General features: G+C 51.9%; 2 protein-coding genes across 7 annotated transcripts in view; one reads left to right on the forward strand and one right to left on the reverse strand.

Annotated features, from left to right (window-relative positions):
* The window catches only part of CANX (calnexin), a 17,758-nt gene extending 10,928 nt beyond the window's left edge, over window positions 1-6,830 (reverse strand). Inside the window, exon 1 of one of the 4 annotated variants that reach the window (NM_001030620.2) lies at window positions 6,774-6,830. The gene's annotated coding sequence lies outside the window, so the exon portion shown is untranslated. Of the gene's footprint in view, window positions 1-6,279 lie in introns of all 4 variants that reach the window. The other 3 variants (XM_015293792.4, XM_040646911.2, XM_046900364.1) reach the window with 3 other exon arrangements.
* On the forward strand, window positions 602-21,380 carry LTC4SL (leukotriene C4 synthase). 3 transcript variants are annotated; one of them, XM_001234005.7, is made up of 8 exons: window positions 602-5,110; window positions 13,593-16,081; window positions 16,532-17,019; window positions 18,940-19,100; window positions 19,893-19,992; window positions 20,278-20,348; window positions 20,552-20,633; window positions 20,830-21,380. In XM_001234005.7, the coding sequence occupies exons 4-8, from the start codon at window positions 19,043-19,045 to the stop codon at window positions 20,954-20,956; spliced, it is 438 nt and encodes a 145-aa protein (XP_001234006.1). In that variant the 5' UTR covers window positions 602-5,110; window positions 13,593-16,081; window positions 16,532-17,019; window positions 18,940-19,042; the 3' UTR covers window positions 20,957-21,380. The 3 variants fall into 3 exon arrangements, with proteins under 3 accessions (XP_001234006.1, XP_015149427.1, XP_004945018.1); XM_015293941.4 differs by lacking the exon at window positions 602-5,110 and having other exon boundaries at window positions 7,809-16,635; XM_004944961.5 differs by lacking the exons at window positions 602-5,110; window positions 16,532-17,019 and having other exon boundaries at window positions 7,809-16,489.
* Window positions 21,381-22,842: the final 1,462 nt, after the last annotated feature.

The raw sequence follows: 22,842 nt of genomic DNA on the forward strand, positions 1-22,842 counted from the left end.
ACCCACCTTCTACCTTGGCTCAGTAATTTTCTTGATTTCATACAGAGGACACCAGTGCCTTCACCCAGTGCCCTTCCCCATGCTTCCTTCTAGACAGACTGCCAGCAGTCACTGATACTATTCAGTAGATGTCTATGAGGAGCTGAATACTGAAGCAGGCCCAGAAGAATTCCCACTGTTCAGTCAGTTAATTTTACCTCTAATTTAACAGGATGATCAAAGAAGAAAAAAATCTAGCACAGAAATCTTACAGAAATAAAACATCACACCGATTAATTCATGGGATGCCCAGCTCAGCATATCACCCTAACTAAAACATAGCAGGCCTTGACAAACTCAAGCTCAAAAGACCTCTGCAAGTAAAATTATAGATAAAAAGAATGACTCAATCACTGCGCCTTTAGGTGGATGTAGAAAGCAAGTCTCCTACCACGCAGCTCAGAATTTTATCTGCACCAAAGACAGACGTGCAATGCTCACAGCAAGCAGGAAATCTGCTCCTTTCAATTACATTCCAAATATTTTTTTTCCACAGAGTTGTAGCTGAGACTAATTCCTTCTAGAACGAGATTATAAAACTAAACATTCTCTCCTTCCCGTACATTCCTGCCTCAGGCTGCAGTCCCACAGACTTACAAACATAACTCAAGGAGAGTTAATAAGGCCTGTAGGGGCATAAGTTTGAGCTAGAAAACAAATTTCCTACTTTCCAAAGCATGTTCAGGCAACTAAAAGCATTTACAGTCTTAGCAGCTTATCAGCACTATCCAGTATATCACAACTCCACTGCATGCCAGGTCTACCATTTTTAGATTATTCTTTAACTTGCTTCTAATGACAGAGGGGATGTTTTATTACTCCAACTAAACTGCAGTTTAGAGACTTGTGTTGAGGTCACGTCCCGTTTGTCACTACAGCAACATGCAGTCACAGCCTGTTCCCTAACAATAGTGATGGCCTCGAGGATTACGGTCTCAATCCATGCCCACAGCCCTCCCCCTCACAGCTCAGGCAACTGCACCAAAACAGCTCCAAGCCAAAAGGAATCGGCTCACAGCTGACACAAACTTTTAAGTGTTCCTATATATAAGCAAAGCCTGTTTTGTTTGGGTTTTTTTTTTCATGCACAAGGTACAGTCAGAATGGAGATGAGTTACAGACTGCACAGAGGCACACAGATCTTACTGCAAACATGGGAACCACAGTACAAAGCCAAAGAACAAAAGCTGTCAAGTAAACATCAGAATCAACAGAAGTTGAAATCCTTCTGCATAGACAGTGTGCTGAGTAGGGCCATGCCCACAGGGACAGAAGAGGAGAAAAAACAAGAGCCTGAAACATCTGTTGAAGAAGCAACTGTTAAAGCTATGGATGTGCCCTGTGTGACTGAAGCAACTCCGGGTGAGGTGGCACAGGGATGCCCTTCCAAGGTAAGGCTGGGTTTTGTCTTGCCTTACCAAACACATTCCATACAGGGCTAGGTTTGGTAGAATTTTACTCCAAGTTTTATAATAGCTTTCAAATTCTATCATGCAGATGGAAAAACCACTGCACTGTTCAGAAGAGTGATGAGAAAATGCTTCTTAAAAATACAGCAAGGTCAAAGGTAAGACAGTGCTTTCCTATTCTGCATGCCTCCTCTCCTCCCAGGCCTGTGCAAAGGATGTCAGCAATACAGCACGTAAGCAATCCCCTGGGTGACCTCACCACCAGTAGTGGAAGTTTTGGTTGAAGATGCAGATGAGCCCTCAAACGTTCATGGCAGTACAGACTCCACATGGAATTATTACCTACTTTATAATCCCACCCTATTTAGAGCCCTTGAGAAATACTTGTCTGTGGCCAATGGACTTTGGTAAAAGCACTTCTTGCTTGGCTAAGTGACAAGGCCACACAGCCTGATACTGCATGCAAGGTTGCTCCAGAAATTCTATCATAGCATTCAGGTAGAACCAGTCAGGTCCACCAATGCCCTGCAAAGCACAGGCAGCAGCTCTTTTGCTCTGCACATCAGTGCTCCTGATGCAACCACAGGGACCCACCCCACAGCTTTCCATTTCCCAGCCAACCCTGGCTGAGTTGGAGGCTTGGGGAAACTCACTGCAGGCTGCAAGTACAATCTACTCAAATTTCCCATAGCTTAATTCTTTTAATTAAAAAAGCTAAAACCTCTAAGAGAAGTCTATAATAATTGGAAAGCAGTTTTCACAGGTTTATATCCCTGTAAGGGGCATCCTAAACAGCTCTCTTCAATGTATGAAATCATTCCCAAGTTCTGCCCAGGATACCACTCACACATACCCAGTACAGACTGGGAGCACCTCCAGCACTGCTACTTGTCCGGCCAAGCTCCTCACTCAGCTCGTCTGCAACAATACACAAACTGCAACAGTATGCAACTTAAACTGTACAGAATTGTCCTGACAACATCCAAAGTGAAGCACACTAAAAAAGCTACATCAGTAACAAACATTGCTACAGGAGAAAGTTTCAACTCCACATAATCCTTGGAGACACAAGGAAGATGATGCTACTGTAGTAAATGAGGCTACTCCTAAACAGAAGGCAATAGAAAAAGAGTCAGTTTTCACAATAGACACTCTTAAAACAAATTGCCAGTGGAGCTTTGAGCTGCCAGCAACTACAGGTGCACAGTCTAACCTTCAGAATCACAGCCACTGACTGCACTGAGATCAGATTCCTCCTCTGCAGAACAGTCAGGTTCCAGCTCCGATGCTCTCCCTGCACTTCTGTTCTTCAGGTTCCACCATGTAGCACTTCCCAATGTTGGTGCACTGATCACGCAGCTGCCCCAAGCATTTAACACAGGAGCCCTTTGTAACAGGTGAGCTCAGGTCTCCCACCAGAGACCAACTCCCATTTCCAGCACACCACCATTCCAAGTCAGAGGTAAGAACTTACTTTCTTAAATAAGGTCTTCAGACACCCCTAGACATCAGTATGCTGTTTGTGTAGAAGGGAAAAGTGCTCCCGTTTGCTATCACAAGACACTAACCAGGAAGAGAGTTCAAGACTGCCAGTGCCCTCACATCACTCATCCTCGGGCAGCTCCCACACCAGAAGGCTCACTGCCACCCCAGCACTGCTCACCAACTCCTGAAGCATTTTCCCCTGAAATTTATGGGAGCACTGAAAACAGACACGTGGAACTGCACTGCAGAGTTACAGTGGTAAAAAAAACTAAACCGAACTGGACAAGAAGAGACAGCGTCAGCTTCCTGCCACAGGAGCAGCACTCTTACAGCACAGGACCAAGTGATTGCTGCCTCTGGATTCCAAGGCCTTCAAGAAATCATGCAGCTTCACAGACCTATTTTTCCTAATTTATTGGGCATAAAGTCTTAATTTTCTTCTTAATTAGTGGCACAACACTGCAAAGACTCGATCAATACATCTGATAGTTATCACCACTACATGCAGCAGGAAGGGCACAGTGGAGAGGGCCCCCAGAGGATGTCCAAGTTCCTTGCTATCATACCTCCAGAATGTACTCTTTGTAAAGTTACTTCCCTGACAGTCTAAGCAGAGCCTGCAAAACCAGTTTAATCATCTCCTTGGTTACACATCCGAGTGGTTCATCGAGCCAGTTCTTAACACTGCATATTGCACCAAGTATAACTACAGCTGAATTGCTGCTAGATATATAGTTTAACAAAGTTCTTTCTATTAAAAAACCCTGTCAGATAAAACAAGTCTTTCAAAATAAGGTACTGCAGAGCTAAGCATTGAAGGAAGTGTCCGTATCACACAAGTTACCATCACCACCCTTCAGAAACTTAACTGGGAGAGCGTTATCAGTTTTTCTTTCAGCAACATCTCAATCAACAGCTGAAAGTGACTTGATCATATATAAACAACAAGATTTACTAGCAAAGCCCTGTGTTCAGTACTGCACTTTGCTACTGTATTTACAGAGGAAGCACAACTGCAAAAATAAGCACAACGCATCTTCATGCAAGACAAGGGCCATGGAAGAAAAATGTACAGTCACAAGTCAATACATTCAAATGAAACTGCCAGGAGACCAAAAGGAAGACAGATACCTGCCCTATCCTCACCCCCACCTCTTTCCTTTCAAACTACACTTCCATTATTTCTGAGCAAGACTTGGCTACTCTACGAGGTAGTCCAATAGTCCCTTCAAGTTCAAACCACAGAAGAGCGGAGGAATCTCTGACATCTCGAGATCCCTTCACCTTCCACATCCTGCCTCCTCTGCTGTGTCACAGCAACTGCCTGATGGTGAGCAGGGCAGGCCACTTAAGATGGCTAAAAACCCTTTTGCCATACTGTTTTAACCTGTCATCAATTCTCCAGTCCAGTACACAAAGGCAGAAGGTGTTGCAGCTGGACAAGTAGCCAAGGATAAAGGAAATTAAGCTGCTAGCAGCAGCATCAGCTTTATGCCATAGTATCAGGTACACTGCAGGCATCCATGCCTGTCAGACAGATCTCTCATTAGGCAGACTTGGGAGATCTACACTCCACAGCAAAGCTAGACAACTTCATTGCCAAACACTGTGATTTCAGCAACCAGTATCTCACCGCTCCTCTGAGAGGGATATAATAAAATTATGTTCGCATATACAGCAGCTCATACCATGCAGACAAAATTTTCCCCTTAAGTGCTTAGTTGTGCAGTCAGACAGACTCCAGTGCTGCCCTGCCTTGCTTTCAACAGGCCGGAGGCTGGAGTTCTGTACGTGGGTGGTTTTGTTGGTTGGGTTTTTTTTCTCCCCCTCAAAAAGGAGGGGGTGGGCAGGATACACTGCTACTTCAGGCCAGAGAAGGGATTAGCCAAACCTGGAGCCCCCACATGCAACAGAAAAAGCCACCCTGGCTGGGCTGCAAGAAGCACAAACCAAGAGATTAGGTGTGAAAGGTGACAGCAAAGCTTGCCTTTAATAAGCACTTCAAATACGCCAGTTTCTAAAAATAATGTACAACATTGCAGAAACAGCAAGGGAGAAAACACCATGTACTGTTTGTCAGCACAGAGATCCCTGCAGAACTGGAAGTCCTTGGAGGACAAAGGCAGAACTGCAAGGCTTCTTGGCCATAAAACAGATGGACTGCAAGGGAAATTAAGGTAGGTGGGGAGAGATCTGGAGGCGCCTCAAGATCTTTGAGATCATGCCTAGAAATCAATTCAGGTCTGCCTTGCTACAGAATTGATTCCAGCAAGAACAGGCTGCCATTTTGTTCACTGCAAGAGGCAGAAAAATGAAAGGCCAGAAAAGGAAAGAAAAGGAAGGACTAAGTACAAGTTACAGGGTGCTCTCAGTAAAGGATTTATTCATTTACTTAGGGGGAAGTGCTGCAACACATCAAATGAAAGGGCAATCCAGCGGAAGCTGCGAGTTTTCTTGCTTTTCTGCATTAGGCTGCTCTTCCAAAGAGGGCAGCCAACACCAGGAAACAGTTAACATCTCATGGCCAGCTTGTCAAGTAGTATGTAGAAGTATTCTCTTCATTATATATACATACATATAGCTCAATAGAATGAAGTAAATGGAAATACTGAGACTTAAATGCTAAGTTTAACTCAAGAAAAAGGGCTAAGCATTCTGAATAAACCCATGTAATGCAACCACACCAACAGCAGGGAGGTTTTCATAGTCACTCTCATGCACCTGAAGTGCTTTTGGAGTAACATATTTTAGCTTCCATTTAGCCTGTATTCTTAATGCTGCTATCTCACACACTATTAGGGTTCTGTTATCTCCTTATAATATACATGGGTTATCTCTACTTACTCAGCAAGTAACATACTGAATTTCAACAAATATCATGTTCCTGGAGCCCAGACCTCAGGCACCTGATGTACCCCAAACAGACTCGGTACATTTACATGATGCTCTGCAGAAACACTGCAGCGTTAATTAACACCACAACCGCTGAAGCCTGGAGCTGTACCGTAACTACAACCACCACCACATGGCAGCTTCCCTTCCAAATTAGATCACCCGCAGCATTTCTCTTTCCACCGCCTAGAAAGTTCTGAAGCGCAGGACGGCACGTGGAAGTTCACTCTTTAAGAACAGAGCAGAGAGGAACGTCAGGGCTGTGCATGCTTTACTTCGGTTTTTAATTGGAAAGCACACGGTTGAGACCCTCAATCCAGCCCTGCGAGCTAAGAGCCCCCCTACGCCTTGTGCTGAAACCAGCCCAGCCCCGCACGTCGGGATCACAGCACCGCGGCTCTGAGCCCCCAGGCCGCACCGCCGGCCCCCCGCTTCCCTCAGGCGTACCCCCCACCTGTTGGGCTCCGCTCTGCCCCGTTCCAGAGCCTTCTCGTTCCCTCACACCGGACTCTCCTCCCGTTCCAGCGGGCTCTCCACTCGGGCCGCGCCATCAGCGCCCCGCGCCCCGTCCGCCCGCCGCCCCCCAGCAGCCCCGGTGCCGCCCGGCCCCGCGCAGGCCGCAGCGCGCCGCCCGCCCTCAGGCCGCAGAACCTACCAGAAGCCTCCGGGCCTACAGGGCGCAGCCGGGCGGCCCTATACCCCTCGGCCGCAAACACCCCACCCTCAGCGGCTCCGGGATTCCCCCTGCTGCCACAAGGCCCACGCTCGAGGCCCGGCACCCCGCCGCCGTGCCCCCCGCCCGCCTCGTGCGGCCGAACCCCGCTGTGCCCGGTGCCCCAACGCCCGACGGCCGCGCGCCGCTCCCCACGGTGGGTGGGGTGGGGAAGGGGCACTCACCGCGCGCCCCCAGCAGCGCCGCAGCCCCCGCCTGCCGCCCCCGGCCCTCACCTCCGTCACGTGTCCAGGCGCCCAGCGCCGCCGTCGCCCGCCTATCTATTGCGCGCCAGCTCCGCCCCCCGGCCCACCTTTCTTGTCTTCTCCCATTGGCAGACGGCGCGCCCGCTCGCCCGCCCCTCCGCCGGTACGGCGTTCCGATTGGTTAACAGCGCCGCCGCTCAGGGGCCCGCCCGCCTCAAAACACGCCCCAACGGCGCTGCCCTTCGTGGAGCGCTTCTATTGGCTGGTGAGGTTGCAGGAAGTGCGTGGTGATTGGCTGGCCGAGGGGAGGCCGTTGAAATGAGGGCGGGGACACAGCGGATTTCTCTGTGGTGGGGGCACGGCTGGGCGCTCCGGCCTGGTTCTGCGGCGGGGTTCGCCGCGCTCTGTCCTGTCCCGGCGGTCACTGGGAGCTGCTTGTACAGATGGGGGCTCAGGCAGAGCCTGCCAGGGCCTGGGCCCCATTATATTAAACAGCCCGTTCACCTTCATTGCCCCGTTGGGTTTCTTTAACCCCTTGGAGAACGTTTCCCGCCCGCTAAGAAAAAAAGCGGTGTATCTGTATCTCTTAGTGACGAGTTGAGGTTCTGGGGAAAGCACGGAGCGCGGCGCGCTGAGGTGCGGGGGATGTGGAGGTGTGCCCGGGCTGCAGGGCCTTGTGTGCTGCGGGGAGCTCTGAGCAGCGCCGCGTTCCTGAAATAAGCAGCGCGGTTGTGTAAGGGGGGAGGACGCGGTGTTTATGCGGCCGAACGAGTCGAGGAGGGCGGGGGGAGGCAGAAGTAACGGGCCCTGCGGTGGTGACGGAAGGAAGGGCAGCCGCTGGGGCCCGGGGTGCCGCTGTGAGCAGAGGCGGCCTCTGCCCTTCTGCAGTGCCGCCGGTGGGAGCGGCCGCGCCGGGAGCCGCAGCGGAACGCCCCCGGTGACAGCTGTGGTTACGCGCTGTGGGCCGCGGCTCCGGCAGCCGAGGGGTGCGGTGCTGCTGTGCGGGAGCACCGCTGGGAGGGAGGGGGGAGAGGGGTTTTCTTTGCAAACACGGATCTGTTTTGAGTCGACGCAGTGAGTCAGCAGCACAAGTCTCCCCACAGAGAAAATTCCACTGCGTTAGGACAATGCTAGCAGGGGCCCGGCGCTCGGAAATAGGGCTCAGCATAAATGAAATGGATCAGAAAATCCCGCTTGTGCTGAAGTTTGGGATCCAATGGTCACAGCTTTCCCCAAAGCCTCGCTGTCAGCTGAGCTATGCCAGCCCAAATGCAGGATGCGGGGAGACAGGCAGGGAAACGGCCCCGGACGACAGGCAGCAGGTGAGATGCCGAGTGTCTTAAATAAGAAACGAATACTCCAAAGGGTAACAAAGCTGTTTAATTTAGCACGCTCTGTCTCCTCTCCGGGCAAGATGCAGTTTTGCTCCAAATACCTTCCGAGTCCCTCTTTTGAAACAGGTTATTACCTCCAACATAACTTGCAGGGTAGCAGAATGCTGTGCTCCAATCACACGAGCTCCTGGAAGCCAATGCACGCACACAGAGCAGTCACACATGCCTTCCCGCTCTCCCCCACCCTCTCCCAAAAAAGCAGGCATTCCTTCCTTTTACAACTGCTGAATCATGGCACAGGCAGGCAGCCCTGAAGCCCATTGCTGCCTGTGCTGCTTTGTCATCTGGGGGGGAAAAAAAGAGTCAGTTTAAAAAAAATGCCAGCTGCTCAAGGCGTATCCTGCTCTGTGATTTTTGAGATGTTTAAACTTAGGTGAAAACAATGCAAAATTCACAGAAGACAGATAGATGGTCCAGGAAAAAAAGAGGCTAAGAGAAAAAAGAGGACTGAAGGGAACAGAAGGGGCATGCACAGAGGTTTAAGTGCTCTGGCAGGCAAGCAGGTGGTATTTTTAGGCCGGGCTATGATGTGCCAGGGCAGGGCAGTGGAAGAAAGAGGGATGGCAGATACCACACTGCAAAGATGACATTGTTGAGATATTCATTGGTTTCCAATGGTTTTCATTTATGTTTGTTCAGGCATTGAAGCAGATCTGCCAGTTTCCACCAATAGGTGCTTGTGGAGCACGCTGTGCTGTTCTCTGATTTTAGAGGTAAATCCTGAAAGGCAGAAAGTGGGCAGTGTGGCGAGGCTGGAAAAGCCTGAGGTCCCCCATCCAGAACAGACAGAACTCAGAGGAAAGAGGAGAATCCTCTGTTTATGGGCAAACCACAGCTTTGGGCAACTTTTCTGCCCTGCTACGAGACAGAGAAACCTGCTGCACTTCCAGCTTTTACCTTCTGTTCTGAATTCCCTCTAACTTTGCTCTCTGAAGAATTCCTGCTTCCTTAATTCCCTCCTTGCATTTCAAGAATTAGCTGGAGGTCTGCTCAGATCTCTTTCTCCCCTGGAAAGCGGTAAGAAGTGAGTGGAAAATCAGGCAGGTCGGGGCTGCGGGACATCAGTGGGGCTGCGCTGGCAGATGACAGGCAGCAAAGGCAGATGACCAGCAGGAGAACACTGACTTTTGCTCTTTCAAACTTTGCACTGCAGGGGGGAAGACAAGCTCACATCTCTATGGGGCAACGTCCACGTGCCCTGGTGTGCTTTGATGGAAACCATTTCTTTACAATGACGTCTCTGGAGACCACTCCTGAGAAAGGGGCAGGGAAAGATGCATTGACTTTGTCAAAATAGAGGGGCCCAAGTGTCTGAAGCTAAAAATAAAGGTCTGCCATTTTCAAAGGTAATAAATGTGAATGTAGGAAATGTTATGAATTAATTATAACAACGGGAGGAGAAGTAGTGAAAGGAAAATGCAGTAGAGAGCCAGAAGCAGAGCTGTAGCAGATGGGTGGGAGGAGATGGGGAGGCACAGAATGAAGTGGAAAAAGATAAACAATCCCTCTGGTAGTGTAAGTGTAGGAGCTGGGAAGTGCCCGTGCAATGGGAACTTCATAGAAAACTCCTGGGACCCAGAAGGTCAGAATTATGCAAGACAAGAAAACAGGGGCAAGTTTGGTCTGTATATAGGTAGCAACCATGGTTCTGAGGGAACTGATGGCTCCCTTGGGTTGTGCACAGGTCTGGGAGCTCCCGTAGGTGCTGCACCTGAGCACGGTTTGGTCCTGGCTGTGCCCTTTTCCACCCCTTCTTTCAGAGAGCAAATTACGTCTGCTCCAAGGTGGCCTTCAGATGTCTGTGCTCTCCCTGAGGGTGTCACACTGGGGGCCTTTCTCTGTGGGCTTGGCTGGGCACGGGCAGCAGAGTTGGACCTCCTGGGGTTTGGCTGTAGGGTGGGCTGTCAGCTCAAGGCTGATGTTTGTTTTATTTAGGAGCGGTTGTTTTGCCAACAAAGCCGTTTGTTTATTGGAGAACAAAAATATTTACCATTCTCAACCTCAAGTTTCCAAACACCTTCAGTTTTGATGGTGATTGAACCCACTTAAAGGAAACCAAAATTCCATCACAGGGAAGAAGAAATCAGTTAAATGTCATTTATTAGTTGGGGAAGTGAGGGGTAGGAAGCCATTTTCTCCCACTCAGCCAGGCCCCATGGCCAGGACAGCACTCAGGACGGCCCTCGGCCTCCAGCTCTGCACAAAGAACTGAGCACTGAGGGCCAGCACTGCCCCACGCAGCCCCTTCAAACCCAGGCAGAGCCAACTCTCCAGCAGCCACATTCCTGGCGTGCCATGCAGGCAGCACAAGGCCACCTCGCACTGCTGGCCTGCCCTAATCCTGCCTCACCGAGGTCAACAAACAGGGAATTAGCAGCACTTAACTCAGTGACCTCCACAAGGCCACGGCTCTCCTGCTCACAGCGCTGCTGGAGCTGCAGGGGAGCATCTCTGTCGTTTCTGCGGGCCTCTGTCCACGTCTGACCAAAAAAACATCACCACCCTCTTTAGAGCAGACAGAAAGGCAGGTGTGGCTCCCACTGGCATCTGAGCTTCATGCTTATACGCTCGACTTCCTTGTTGTTTTCACTTCAGTCTCACATGCGGTTTCATGCTGAGCCCATTTCTCTCTGCGCTCCCACACGCTTCTTCCTCCTGCTGTGTGGATGGAGCAGACACCTGCCCGGCCAAAGGCAAACCCTGCAAAGCCCACGTGGTTTGATTTCAGTGGAATTGGTGTGGTTGCCCTTGACAGGAACACACAGATGGAGGTAAACTTGGAACAACTTGTGACATGGAATCTTTGACGCCTGATTTAATTGCTGATGAAGGTTGGTTTGTGCCAAAGTACTTCTCTATGAATCACAGTGGCTGAGGTGGGATGGACGTTTTGTTCAGCTGCCCTGCTGTGGAGCCAGACCTCCTGGTGCACGGCCTGGGTGGACGGCTGAGCTTGGAACCCTTCAAACCAACACCGGAGCTGCGTAAGTCAGCAGTGTGCAGGAGGGACTGCTGGGAAACGAGGGAACCCCCCCTAGGAGCAGCTCGTCCTCCTGCCGTAGGAAGCAGAGCACGTGCCTGCAGGGATGGCGACAGCACAGCTGCACGTCGACACGGCGGCTGCCGGCAGCCAGTGAGGACTCACGCGCTTACGCACTGCGCGGAGCTTTCCTAACAGCACCGGCCGCGTGCCGCAGAGCAGCGAGGCACGGCGACTTTGCACCTCCCCAAAATAGCGGCGGGCTCCATCACGTTCTCCCGGCTGTGGTTCCAGGACAGCACTCTGAAGACCCATCGCCGCGCTGGTGCGGCTCGAGCTCTGGGACCTGTCCCAGCCTCCGCTCTGATGGTGTCAGCTCCCTCTCCCGTGCCGCTATTACTCGGAAAAGAGCTCAGACGCCAGTTGTGTTTTACCGACGAAAATGACAGCGGGGCTCTCTGCTGCCGCAGCCCTCCGTGCTGCCCCGAGGGCGGAACCGGGCTCCGGACTGCCGGCATCCGCAGCTCCCCGGCGCCGCCTGGCGGTAGGAATGCAGCCGGCGCTCCCTCTGCGACCCGAGCGGCTCCCGGCCCTCCGGCAGCGCTGCGACCTCGCATCTCCGGGGAGCATCGCTGGAATTCCCGGAGTTTTCCTTACAAAAAGGCTTCACTCTGCGCAAGGAAACAGCAGAGCCCTTCCCCCAGGCTTACTGCAGAGGTTGGATCTTGCTGCCACCGCTGTTGAGATGAATGGGCAGCGCAAGGAATTGATGCTCGCTGCTGTTTCCAAAGTGAAGGAGGGTTTTTTAAAGCAGAGCACGTGAGCAAAGATGTAAGCGAGAGCGCAGAGATGGCCCAGGTTCTTCTGGTTTGGGGGAGGAGAGCTGAGCGTGCCCTGCTCTTGCAGGTGGCACTGCCCTGCCTTCAGCAGTGGGAAACTGTTAATAATCCTACAGCTGTTCTAAGAGCATCTCAGGCAATAGGGTGAGTCACAGGCCGGAGAGCAGCACTGCAGCAGCGTGCACTGAAACAAACAGTGCGGTGTTCTGTGTAGGCTTGGAGGACACAGAAGCTTTCTGACGTAGAAACCGGTGCAGGTGTGGAGGCAGAGACCTCAGAGAGCTGGCTGTTCTCAGAGCAAACAGAGCTCGGGGAAGGAGAGGCCTCGTTGGGTGTGTTGGTGATAGGGAAATGATGTGCCGGGGTCAGGGGGTGTCTGCTTGGCGTGGGAGGGAGAGGGACGGGTAAGGTTACACGAGTGAAACGTGACTACCTTTGCTCTCTTTCTCAGGTCAGATAGCCTGCAGTTAGATCTTATCAGCCGAGAGCTGAATTAATCATGGGCTGAGCGTTATAACTGAAGGGAATCGCTCAAACTGTGAGGGCATGCTGCTACTCAGCTCGGTGCGAACTAAAGAACGAGGAGGAATGAAAGGCGACCTCTGATGAAGGCTGTATTCAGCATATTATCAGTGCCTCAGGGGACGGAAGAACCCAACGGATCCTCCTTTAAGAACGAAAAGATGCAGATGTGATGCAAGCTCAGCAAAATCCCCGTGATAAATGGAGCCCCTTCCTAATGGCTTACTTATTTTATCACTGGTTGCTGAACCGGTGCCTGCTTTACAGATCTTCACAGAGTTTTACACACATATATAATGTACATATATCTGGATGATCTGTATTCGTACAGTGAAAATCAATATGTAATCAAAATCTAGTATTCCTGCATACATCTGGTTAAGAGTCCCTGCATTTAGGGTTTAGAGGGTCACGGGAAGATGGAATGGTGATCATGAGAGCACTTTGGGAGGAGTTTGAATTCATTTTCACTGGAGAAAAAGAAGCATTCTGCAGGTAACAGCTGGCAGTGTTAACCTATTGTCAACACTGTCAGAAATGAGAGGAGATTTTTCTGTTTGTTTTAGTAATAACCTATGCACAGGCCCTGATAAGTCCTGGACAACAGACAGCACTGTGTGTTCTTGAGCAGCCACTTCCTTCTTTGGCAGAAGTTAACAATTACAGACCAGTAGTTTCCTAATAAGACTTCAAACGGCACTCGAATTAAAGATAACTCCGTGAGGATGTTTGGTTGACAGCCATGGTGGTATTCATCTCACAGGGGCTGTGAGCACCCAGAAGCCCTCCGGTCGCTCTCAGTGCAGCCCTGCCCTGCGAAGCCTGGCAGCCACCCCAGCAGACAATTACCAGTTTGGGGATGCCAGAGCACTGAAGTCCTGTTTGGCTGCCTCTGCCCAGGCAACATCCTTATGGGACTGGATTGTATCAGCAAATGATGAGCAGGCACATGGATTGGCGTTAATTCTTTTTCAGTGGTACGTAGCTTAGTGAAAGATCTTCAAAATTCAGTGTGAGAAACTCCACTGCTCCTCTTGGGCAACTGTAGGGATGTGGGATTGAGTTCCCTTAAAATCCCTTTTCTGTATAATCTACTTTTCTTTTTATTTTCTAGTGCTGTTCCTCCTGCTGCCAAGAGCTCAATTGTCGCACAGATACTGGAGATCTATTGCCTATTCAGAAGGCAGAGTGAATTATTCTTTGGTATTTGCAGAACTATGGCAACAGCCAAAAATGTAAGAGGTGTATTCGGGATGAGATGACCAAGAGAGTGAACAAAGCAAGCAAGCTGTTACAAGTAATCTCTGAAACTGCGTGGGACATCGCAACGTCTGGGATGTCTGCTGGCACTGCAGAAAAGGACCGGATTGCGATGGGAGCTTCCCAGTACAGAGAGCTGAGCTCCTGTGTGCTGTGTCTGGTCCTGCTTTGCCACGCTGGACCCAGATGAAAGCTGCTCCCATCACACAGCAGATGAATACCAACTTGCGGGCACAGCGAGGACACCACCAGGACAAAGCACAGAGCTCCTGGGCAGCGTCCCAGCTCTGAGCAGTGTGCAGCAGGCAGGTGGCTGCTGAGAAGTGGGATTCCTTAGGTGTGGTGCAGCCGCATCCACGTGCTGGCACTGCCCATCCTGCTTGTTGACATTGCATGCACAAATCACAGGTGTGACATCCGTATGTTTCCTAAACAATGTGTTGAAAGCATGGTGGCTCGGGAAGGATTTGTACAGCAGAGAGCAAGTTCAAATTAAACATCTTTTCCTAGAGTGGCACAGTGATGTTCATTAGCAGAGGGGAAGTGACAGTGGTGGTTCTCAGAATCAGATCTGCCCACCAAATCCACTGTGGGCAGCAGCCTATGGCAGAGAGCAGAGCTGGATGCCCTGCAGTACAGCAGCACTGCCGTGCAGCCTGCGTGTGGCTGAAGGTGAGGATGTGCAGGCAGGTTTGGTACTTTGCACTGTTTCTGGCTGTTCTATTCTGATACACACCCCAAAAACAAACCCAGCTGTTTTTAAAGCAGTTCCTGTCTCAGAGTGTGACTGGCCATTGAGGGGCAGCTCCTCACCTTTTGCAAAAGCTCCTGGTGCCCAAAGGCCCGTTAGCTGCTTCTCAAATGCCTCTGGGAAGGGCACAGTTTCCTAACTCACCCCTCTGTCCCGAAATGCAGCTGCTGTGAGGCAGCGCCCTGAGCTGGAGGGCATGAGGTGGTGTGGGGGACCTGCAGCAGATGCTGGAAGGAGGAGCAGTGCTGGAGCTGGTCCTTGCAGCTCTGCTTTGCAAGACTGGAGTGGGACAGAAAGGCTCAGAAGCCTGCACTGCTGATATTACGGTGGGATGTGGGCTGCCATGGGGACAGCCTGGTGGTGGCACTCAGGGCCTGCCCTGGGCTCGTGGCGTGCACTGCTGCCTGCTGTACTTGGGTCAGCTCGGCCTCAGCCAGGCTTGGCTGAGCAAAGGCAGCTGAACAAAGGAGTCACAACTGCTAACCAGAAACTAATTCCCTCTCGGCTCACACCTCGTCTGACTGCAGCCTGCTCCCCAGGGCCCTTCTAGCAGGCACAGGAGGTGCCACGCTGTCACCTTCAGTGCCTTTCCCTGCAGGAAGCAGCTGTCCATCCTGCTCATGCCACGTTCCATGTCCCAGGTCCCCCACAGCCACCTCCGCTGCCCTCAGGCCCCCTCCGTCCCCTCAGCCCCTCACTGACCCCCCTGACCCACACGTACCAGGCAGTGAGTGCTGTGCTCCCTCGCCCTGTAATTCAGGACAGACAAACCACCCTGCTTACAGCCTTTGAAGTTTTTCCATGTGGCCTGAAGGGAGCCCTGCCATTTCTTTTCCACATCGCTATAGGATAACAATAAGTGTGTGTCCCTCCACTGGAGGAAATCCTTCCCATCCCTGCCTTCTGCAGTATCACTCCCATGATAGGCTCTTGCTCGCACCGCCAGAAGCAGAGCTGCCCTTTTGCTATTGTTCTTTTTTGCTCCAATGCTTTTTCTGCCTTTTGATGCTGAGTAAGGTGAGTAAGGGCAGCACTTTAGCACTGCTTGTGTATGGATATGCCCTCTGGCCAGATCTAATATTCATACAGATGAAGATCACCGAATGTCTTTAGAATAAAGAATTCCTAAAAAATATACTTTCCAAATTATCCCTGATAAAATGAGTATCCCATACTCATTCCTACAGTTTCCCAAAGGCTTTACAGTGAAGCTTCCTCCTATTGCTGATGAAGCACTTTGTCCCTCCTGACATGAAGATCACTGTCATTAGGACTGCTGGGACGTGGTTAAAGCCTCCCCCAGAAGACTGATTTTGCCCTCAAAAGTTGTTGCAAAATGCCCAGGCTGGGTACAGGTCAAAGTGGTATCTGAGCCTCCGGGGAGCCTTGGTGACATTTGCAGAGCAGAAATTGCAGCCATCCCTGCTCCTTAGGATTGGCTGAGCTTGGCCAATGCTGTGTTATCAAGGGACAAAATTATGAATTACTGTCTTCGTGTCATACATTTTCTTCCTGCACTTCCTTTTGCAGCTGCAAACGCCAGGAATTCTGAGGACATCTCAAGAGCTGCTGATCACAGATAGGAGCTGCTGGTTGGTTGCCCCCCTCCCAGCCTGAGGGGCCCTCAGCTGACTGCACCAAGGCCCGGGGACTCATCTTTTGAACCCCAAGGCCTCTTTTTTTCTTTATGGGTAGGGCTTTTGTTTGTTTGCTTGTTTTCCTGTGGGGCTTTGAATACATTTCAACTGAAAACTTTTTTTTTTTTTAAACATGTGGCTTTCAATCCTTTTGAACTAAAATTGCTCTCCACGTGGCTGCTAGAAAGGCACTGATTGTTCCCACATGCAGTTCAACCCTCTCAAGTTTGGATGTACTCAGCAGCTGCAGAAGAAATAGAAAGGAACAGAAAGGAAGCACCAGTGCTAGCTACGTTAGAAAACACTTCTGTGTTCCTGTGATTTTTGGAACGTCAAGGAGCCACTGTGCTCCACAGCTGAAGGGTGAGTTGCTCAGAAGCAAATTGTTTCCTTTTCCGCTAACAGAGCTCTTGGTCTGTCGCAGTTTCATGGAATGCATATCTTGCTGTGTGTGACGTCGCTGGGCTCTGCTGGTTTCTCCTCGCCCCACCGCTGCCAGGGAAAAACAGGTATAGCAAAGCACTCCGCTGCCGCAAGCTGCCCGGGGCTTTCTGTGCTGCTTGTTTTTCCTCCAAGATCGCTTTTAATCCAAATCAGCATCAGGAACCATCCTGCAGCACTGCTCTGAAGTGGTAATCAGGAGGCAGGAGGGATTAATGGCGGCAGGAGGCGGTGGCAGAAGCCCTGGCAGTGTGGGCACAGAGCAATTCGTCCTGCGATGAGTCAGTGGGAGGCGCAGTGATTCTGCATTGTGCCACATTCAAGTGGCACAGCAGTGAGGAGCAGGCAGCGTTCCTTTAGCTCCCAACCCCATAAATCCATGCCCGGCCTGGACCTGCGACTGCAGCACTGTCATCAATTAGGAGGAAATTCGGCCGTGCCAGCCTCGGAGGGTGAGGTTTTGCAATATGCTTCTTCCTGTGTCATTGCATGTGGCTGGTGACAGCGGTGACATCCCACCCCATCCCCTACCTCTCTCATTCCTGGGGATGCGGTGGCTCACTTGGCCACCCTCAGGCACCAAGCCCTTTGCTCGCAGCCTCGTGAGCCTCATGCCCAACCAAGAGCATGGGGTGAGCTGCTATGAGGCTGCAGAGCTGCCGGGTCGGGTGTGAGCACTGAGTGGGATGGTGGTGGAGGCAGGGGGAACCCACCTGCAGGCCCCAGGCTGGACCCGCACATGCGGCTGCCGGTGGCTGCTGTGATCTGTGGCACCGGGGCCAGCCCCCTCAGAGGGCATTTAGTGCCTGCAGGGAGTGCCAGTGCCCACTCCTAACACCGAGTGAGGATGGAAAACATGGAGAGTACTGGTGGTCACAAACAGCAAAGAGAAAAAAGTGGTGGCCAGCGGGAGATAAAGGCAGCTTGAGAAATGGCGGTTACGTGGGAGGAAGGAGGGGAGAGATGCCTGCACTTGTTTATTAATTCATATTTTTACTAACCTTCGTTACATTTAGACCACACCAGATGATATCAGAAGTGTTTTGCAACTAGTGATGATATGGGGAATGGGAGCGCTCTGTATGGTCCTTTGAAACACCTCCTGGCCAGTCTTCCTATGCGCGCTGAGCTCAGGTCGTGCTGCACCACTGAGGTGTGAGTGCAGAGCTTGTTCTGTCATTGTGCTTTGTATTTTCTTTTGCTGGCAGGCTGTAATCAGCCAGGAGCTGAGGGAAAAGGAAACTGCACTGAGCACTGAGACCTCAGCCCTTTCTGAGCCGGCACAGGAAAGTCCTTCATTTCTTTGACAGCTGAGCTTAGAAAACAAACTACCACCTCCCTCACATTTCTAAGCAGTTGGTGAAATGGAAGTGGATCAGCTCTGATATAAAACAGCCTTTATCTCCCAGTGAGGTACAAAGCCAGAGCCTGCCCATTGTTCCTTACGAAGTCCATCAAGGATATCGGATATACAGTGCAATTCCTCTTCCATCCGTCTGATTTTGTTTTCTGTGATGGCGAAGCTTAATCAGCGCTTTGTCATAAACCTCATTCACCTTTCCCTGGGCCAAAAGCAAATTCTGCCAGTGATGGAAAGCAAGGACATGAAGCTGGGGCCCAGGGGCAGCAGTGCCAGCACTGGGCAGGGACCAGCAAGCACTGCTGTGACACACGCATGTGCTGCTCTCAGTCTGTTGTTGCTACATCCTGATGGACTGTGCTGGATTTCACTCCCACAAATCTCTCACTGATGTGTATCGCAGGGGCTGTTCTGGCTGAGGATGGAGAGGGAGGCAGAAGTGCTCAGCTCCCAGCCTTCCCAGCGCACAGAAGAGATTCAAAGCCCTCCATCAGTGTCTGACCATTGTACTGGACTCACCCCATGTCTATGCAAAGCAGATCCATACCTTTTGCACTTGTTCATGCCCTGTCCTACATCTGTAGTAGGTTTTCACGTGGGGCTTTATTTGGTGCCGTACCTGTGCAGCAACTGTGCTCTGTGCCAACGCGTGCACTTGAGCACGGGGTCTGCATGCCCCAAACGTGGTGATTTGTGCCGTGAGCAGTGTGGAGCAGCCAAGCAGGGCTGCAGTTTCTTGCGCTGCATCAAAAGAGGGACGTGCATTGGCCTTTGCTAGACCCATTACTCCAGGGAAAAGCTAGCTAGGCTGCTGAGACCCGTCCCCTCATTCTCCTCTCTTATCTCTCCTGTGAGGTTTCTGCTGGCTTTCCCACTTCCTCATATTGTTTTCCTGGAAAAGGGTGGGAGTGGAATTCTCCATCAGACCTTTATTTGCCACTGTGTGCGAGGCAGTGGGCAAGCTGCAGCCCTACTTTGTAGTGCTGCGTACAGAACTTTGCTGTTCACTTAGGGCAAGCCCGTGTTGCCCGCACCACTTCCAACCAACGCGTCAGCAAGGACTGGACCTGGCCAGAGGAGCTCCTGCTTGGGAAATCAGGTTTTATAGTGTCGCTATGTTGGAGCAGATCCATCTGCTGGCTGCCGTGACGGTTCTTGGGGTCCTGGAGCAAGGTAGGGACCATCATATACCCATGCCCAGATACCGCCTGTGTTGATCCACCGTACCTCCATTATTTCCTTTCACTTCCATGCTGTGTTTCTGCTGCCATGCTGCCACTGTGCTGCTTTCAGTGAGTGATATCTTGTGTGGTTTTCGAACATTAAAACAAAAAAGAGTGCCTGGCACACCAGCCTCCTAAGAGCCCTTCCCCAGAACTAACACACCTCCTTTGTCTAGATATCTCTTGGTTGATCTTCTCTGTAAACCTGCAGAATTTCCTTATTTGAAACATACATTTGCATTAGCTCTTCAAGCTGGTGTTGATCGTAGCATAAAATGTACAGGATGAGGTGGGTTGCTTGGAATCTCCCTCAACCAGGGCTCCACACTGCATGACTATAGACCTCAACATCTGGGTGGCTTATCTGTGGCATCAGCTCCCTCTCTGCTTGGTTATCAGAATTTAGAAGGGGAAAAAAAACAAAGTTCTCAAAAAAATAGAAATGGCAGCAACGACGTGCAGCTGAACTCCTTAGTATTTTGTATAGATGATAGATGATTTGTTGATTGTGGAAGAAAGAAACCAGATATCCACTGGTTGTACGTGACTGCATGCTGCTTTGCTTCACCACTGCACTGGTACATTCCTTTGCCTTGTCTGGATGTGCCTGGATCTCTCTGTGATGTGGGGCTGCGAGCTCAGGAGGAAGTGCAGGACATCCCCCCTTACCCCCTGGCAGCCTCCTGGCCACCAGGCCCATCCCAATGACTGACCCACGCCACCTTTCTCTCCTTTGCTGCAGCCTACTTCTTCCTCCAGGTGATCCACGCCAGGCGCAAGTTTGGCATTTCTCCTCCCAACATCTCAGGCCCACCTGAATTTGAGCGGATCTTTCGAGCACAGTAAGAAACTCCTCTCACGACGTGCTTTGCAGCACTCCTGTCTGGTGGCACTGCCCTTCCCTTGCTTTGCTGTTTGGTTTCTGGGATGCCTTGCAGCACTTTGGCAAGTGCCCACCTCCCCTGGGGTCCTGTTAATGGCTATAAAGGGTCAGCACTGGGACTCCGTGAGCTCAGAGAGCTTTGAGTGGGGCTGAGAGGGGGACTGCCCAAGTTCAGCATCTCTGCTGTCAGTTCTGCGCGATCTTCCTCCTTTCCCTTATTTATAACTCTTCTCTTTCCCTCTAGGGTGAACTCCTCAGAGTATTTTCCCATTTTTGTGGCACTCCTGTGGCAGGCCGGACTCTTCTTCCACCAAGGTGAGAGCAGCCCCGTTCCTGCTTGGGTGCCGGGTCTGCAGTGCTGCCTCTGTCCTCGGGTCCTGCTTACCCTCTGAGCAATGAATTAGGCAGCAATACTGTCTGATAGGAGTTCAGAGCCAGTGGGCACCGCCTCTATTCCTCCCCTTCTGCTCCCCATTTGGGAGCTCTGGAGTGGTCACTGTGATCTCTCTCAACCACAGGTCTGGCTGCAGCCCTGGGCCTGCTCTATCTCTACTCCCGCTACTGCTACTTTATGGGATACAGAGCATCATCTTCGGACAGGTAACACCCCCAGCCGGTGCTGACTGCTGGGTCAGAGTTTGCTCAGCTCCACAAGCTGCTCTGGGGCTGCTGTGTGAACCAGTGCTGGGCACAGCATGGGCATGATCCATGGGAGCCAGGGCTGCCTCTCAGAGCCCTCGGTGGGAGAGGGGCATCCCCAGAGCAGCACAGTGATGCTCGATCTCTCCCCCTCCAGGCTCACCCCCATCTACTTTAGCACCGGTGTTCTCTGGGTGCTCATCGCAGCAGCGACCCTGGGCCTCCTGCATTTCTTCCTCTCTCACTATGTGGGGCTGAATGTCCTCCGGCTGATTGCAGCATGATGCTCCTGGCTGTCACTGGCATCACCACTTTGTATCTGCCCCCCAGCTACAAGCCCACCTCACCGTGCTTCCAATACCTGTGGAACCGGCAGGGCCGCAGGGCCAGCACTCCGTGCCTAGCTGCTCTATATGGCTGATGGCTGAATCTTCTCCAAAGCAAGGAGAATTTTTGGAAAACAGGACGTGGAGAAGTAAGCACTTCTCAGCCCCTGCATCCAGCCCAGGTACTGTGGGGTCAGTCCAGCCTCCCACGGTGCACAGCCAGGAAGGGAATTTCTGAGGAAGCACCCACGGGCCAGGGCAGGGCAGAGGCAAGGGGTGACCCGGAGCAGGTCTCAGCACACTGCTGGCTGTGCTGTGCCAGTGCTGCTGCACACAACACGCACAGGAGCTGCTGCCAATAAAAGGACGCTGAGCTTGCTGAGCTGTGCATGTCCTCGTGGGTCTCCATGTGGCATAGGGCAAAACCTGCGTTTTGGGGTGCGGGGCCGTTCAGTTTCCCTGCGGGGATGGGGACGGTGGTAGTGCAAAGCTGGTTTTCAGCAGTGCAGAGCTCTTTGGGTGGGCTCAGCCCCGCTGACAACAGGGCTGGAAGTGCCAATCCTATGGGCTGGCGGTGCACAGCTCAGGGAACAGCAGAGGTGCTCTGAGCCCTCAGCATGAGGAACCTCTCACCAAATTCAGCAAGAACAGCTGCATCAGCGTGCTGCTAGGTTAACAGGGCTGTAAACCCCACCATGCTCCCCCCTTCCCCAGTGACAGGCATTTCTTACACTGGAAGAACACAAGGGACTTTTTGGGGAAGTTATGAACTTTGCAAATTGCTTAACTTCCTTCCCTGCATTTTAATTGCTTTGTCCAGCAGAGCCCCGGTCTGTTTCCCTTTCAGGCTCTCAGTTCTGTGCAAACACTTCAGAGAAAGGTTCAGTTCCAAACAAAATTAACAGCACTCATCTGTACAAAGTTTCCAGCACAGCTCCATCCTTACAGGGACCCCCTGGATGTGAACCCCCGCCTCAAGCCCGGGCAGGGCTTGCAGCAGGAGGTGAGCTGCTCCCCTCTCCCAGGGATGCTGCCATCGCTCTGCTCCTCCAGCACCAGGACAGCAAAACAAAAAACCAAAAGCACTTCGAGTGCCACCACGGCTCCACGCTCCATGTTTGGGATTTATCAAGTTCAAAATCTGCGGCACGAGTGGGTGCGGGGATTCGCTGCCCATCCGCACCTGCAGCGACGGAGCCTCTGTTCGCCCCACTGGGCGCACCAGGGGGCGCCGGTACCACGCGGCTGCGGGGCCGGGGGGAGCGGGACCGGGAGAGAGGGAATGAGATTGGGGAGGCCGAGGGAATGGGGGGATCAGGGAGGGCCGCTCCCGGCGTGGGCGGTGTCCCGCTGCTCCCCCCACACACACGAGGCCAGGCGGCATGTGCGATAGGCAGGTTATAGATGTCACTGTAAATGCAGTGCAGTACGTGATGGTGCATTAAATGAGGTGGCTTAGCGTTGGGAATCGGTGATCTCGAAGGTCCAGGCTAGATGGTTCTGGGATTCTGTCTTCTGCACAAAGCTTTTTGTGACCCATTTCATCCAGCCCTGGTATTGAGGTTATTGGTGGGAGGGAGTCCTGTAGCCCCGCAGAGATCTTCCTGACATGTCTTAGTAATGACCTGAGAGCCCCTGCAAGTGCCTTACAGGTTCCTGGACCTCCCTGCTCCCCCTCCTGCTGCCAGCAGGAGAGCAGCTCAGCCCGGGGTACCTGGAAGGAAATTTGCTGCTGGATGAATGGGAGCTCAGCGAAGAACAGAGGAAGCATGGAGAAGCAGTGAGAATTCTTCTATACTGAGAAAAGCTCAAAACCAGGCCTCCCTCCTGCAGATCTCACTGCC

The sequence above is a fragment of the Gallus gallus genome, chromosome 13, assembly GCF_016699485.2.
Source record: "Gallus gallus isolate bGalGal1 chromosome 13, bGalGal1.mat.broiler.GRCg7b, whole genome shotgun sequence".
NCBI lineage: Eukaryota > Metazoa > Chordata > Aves > Galliformes > Phasianidae > Gallus > Gallus gallus.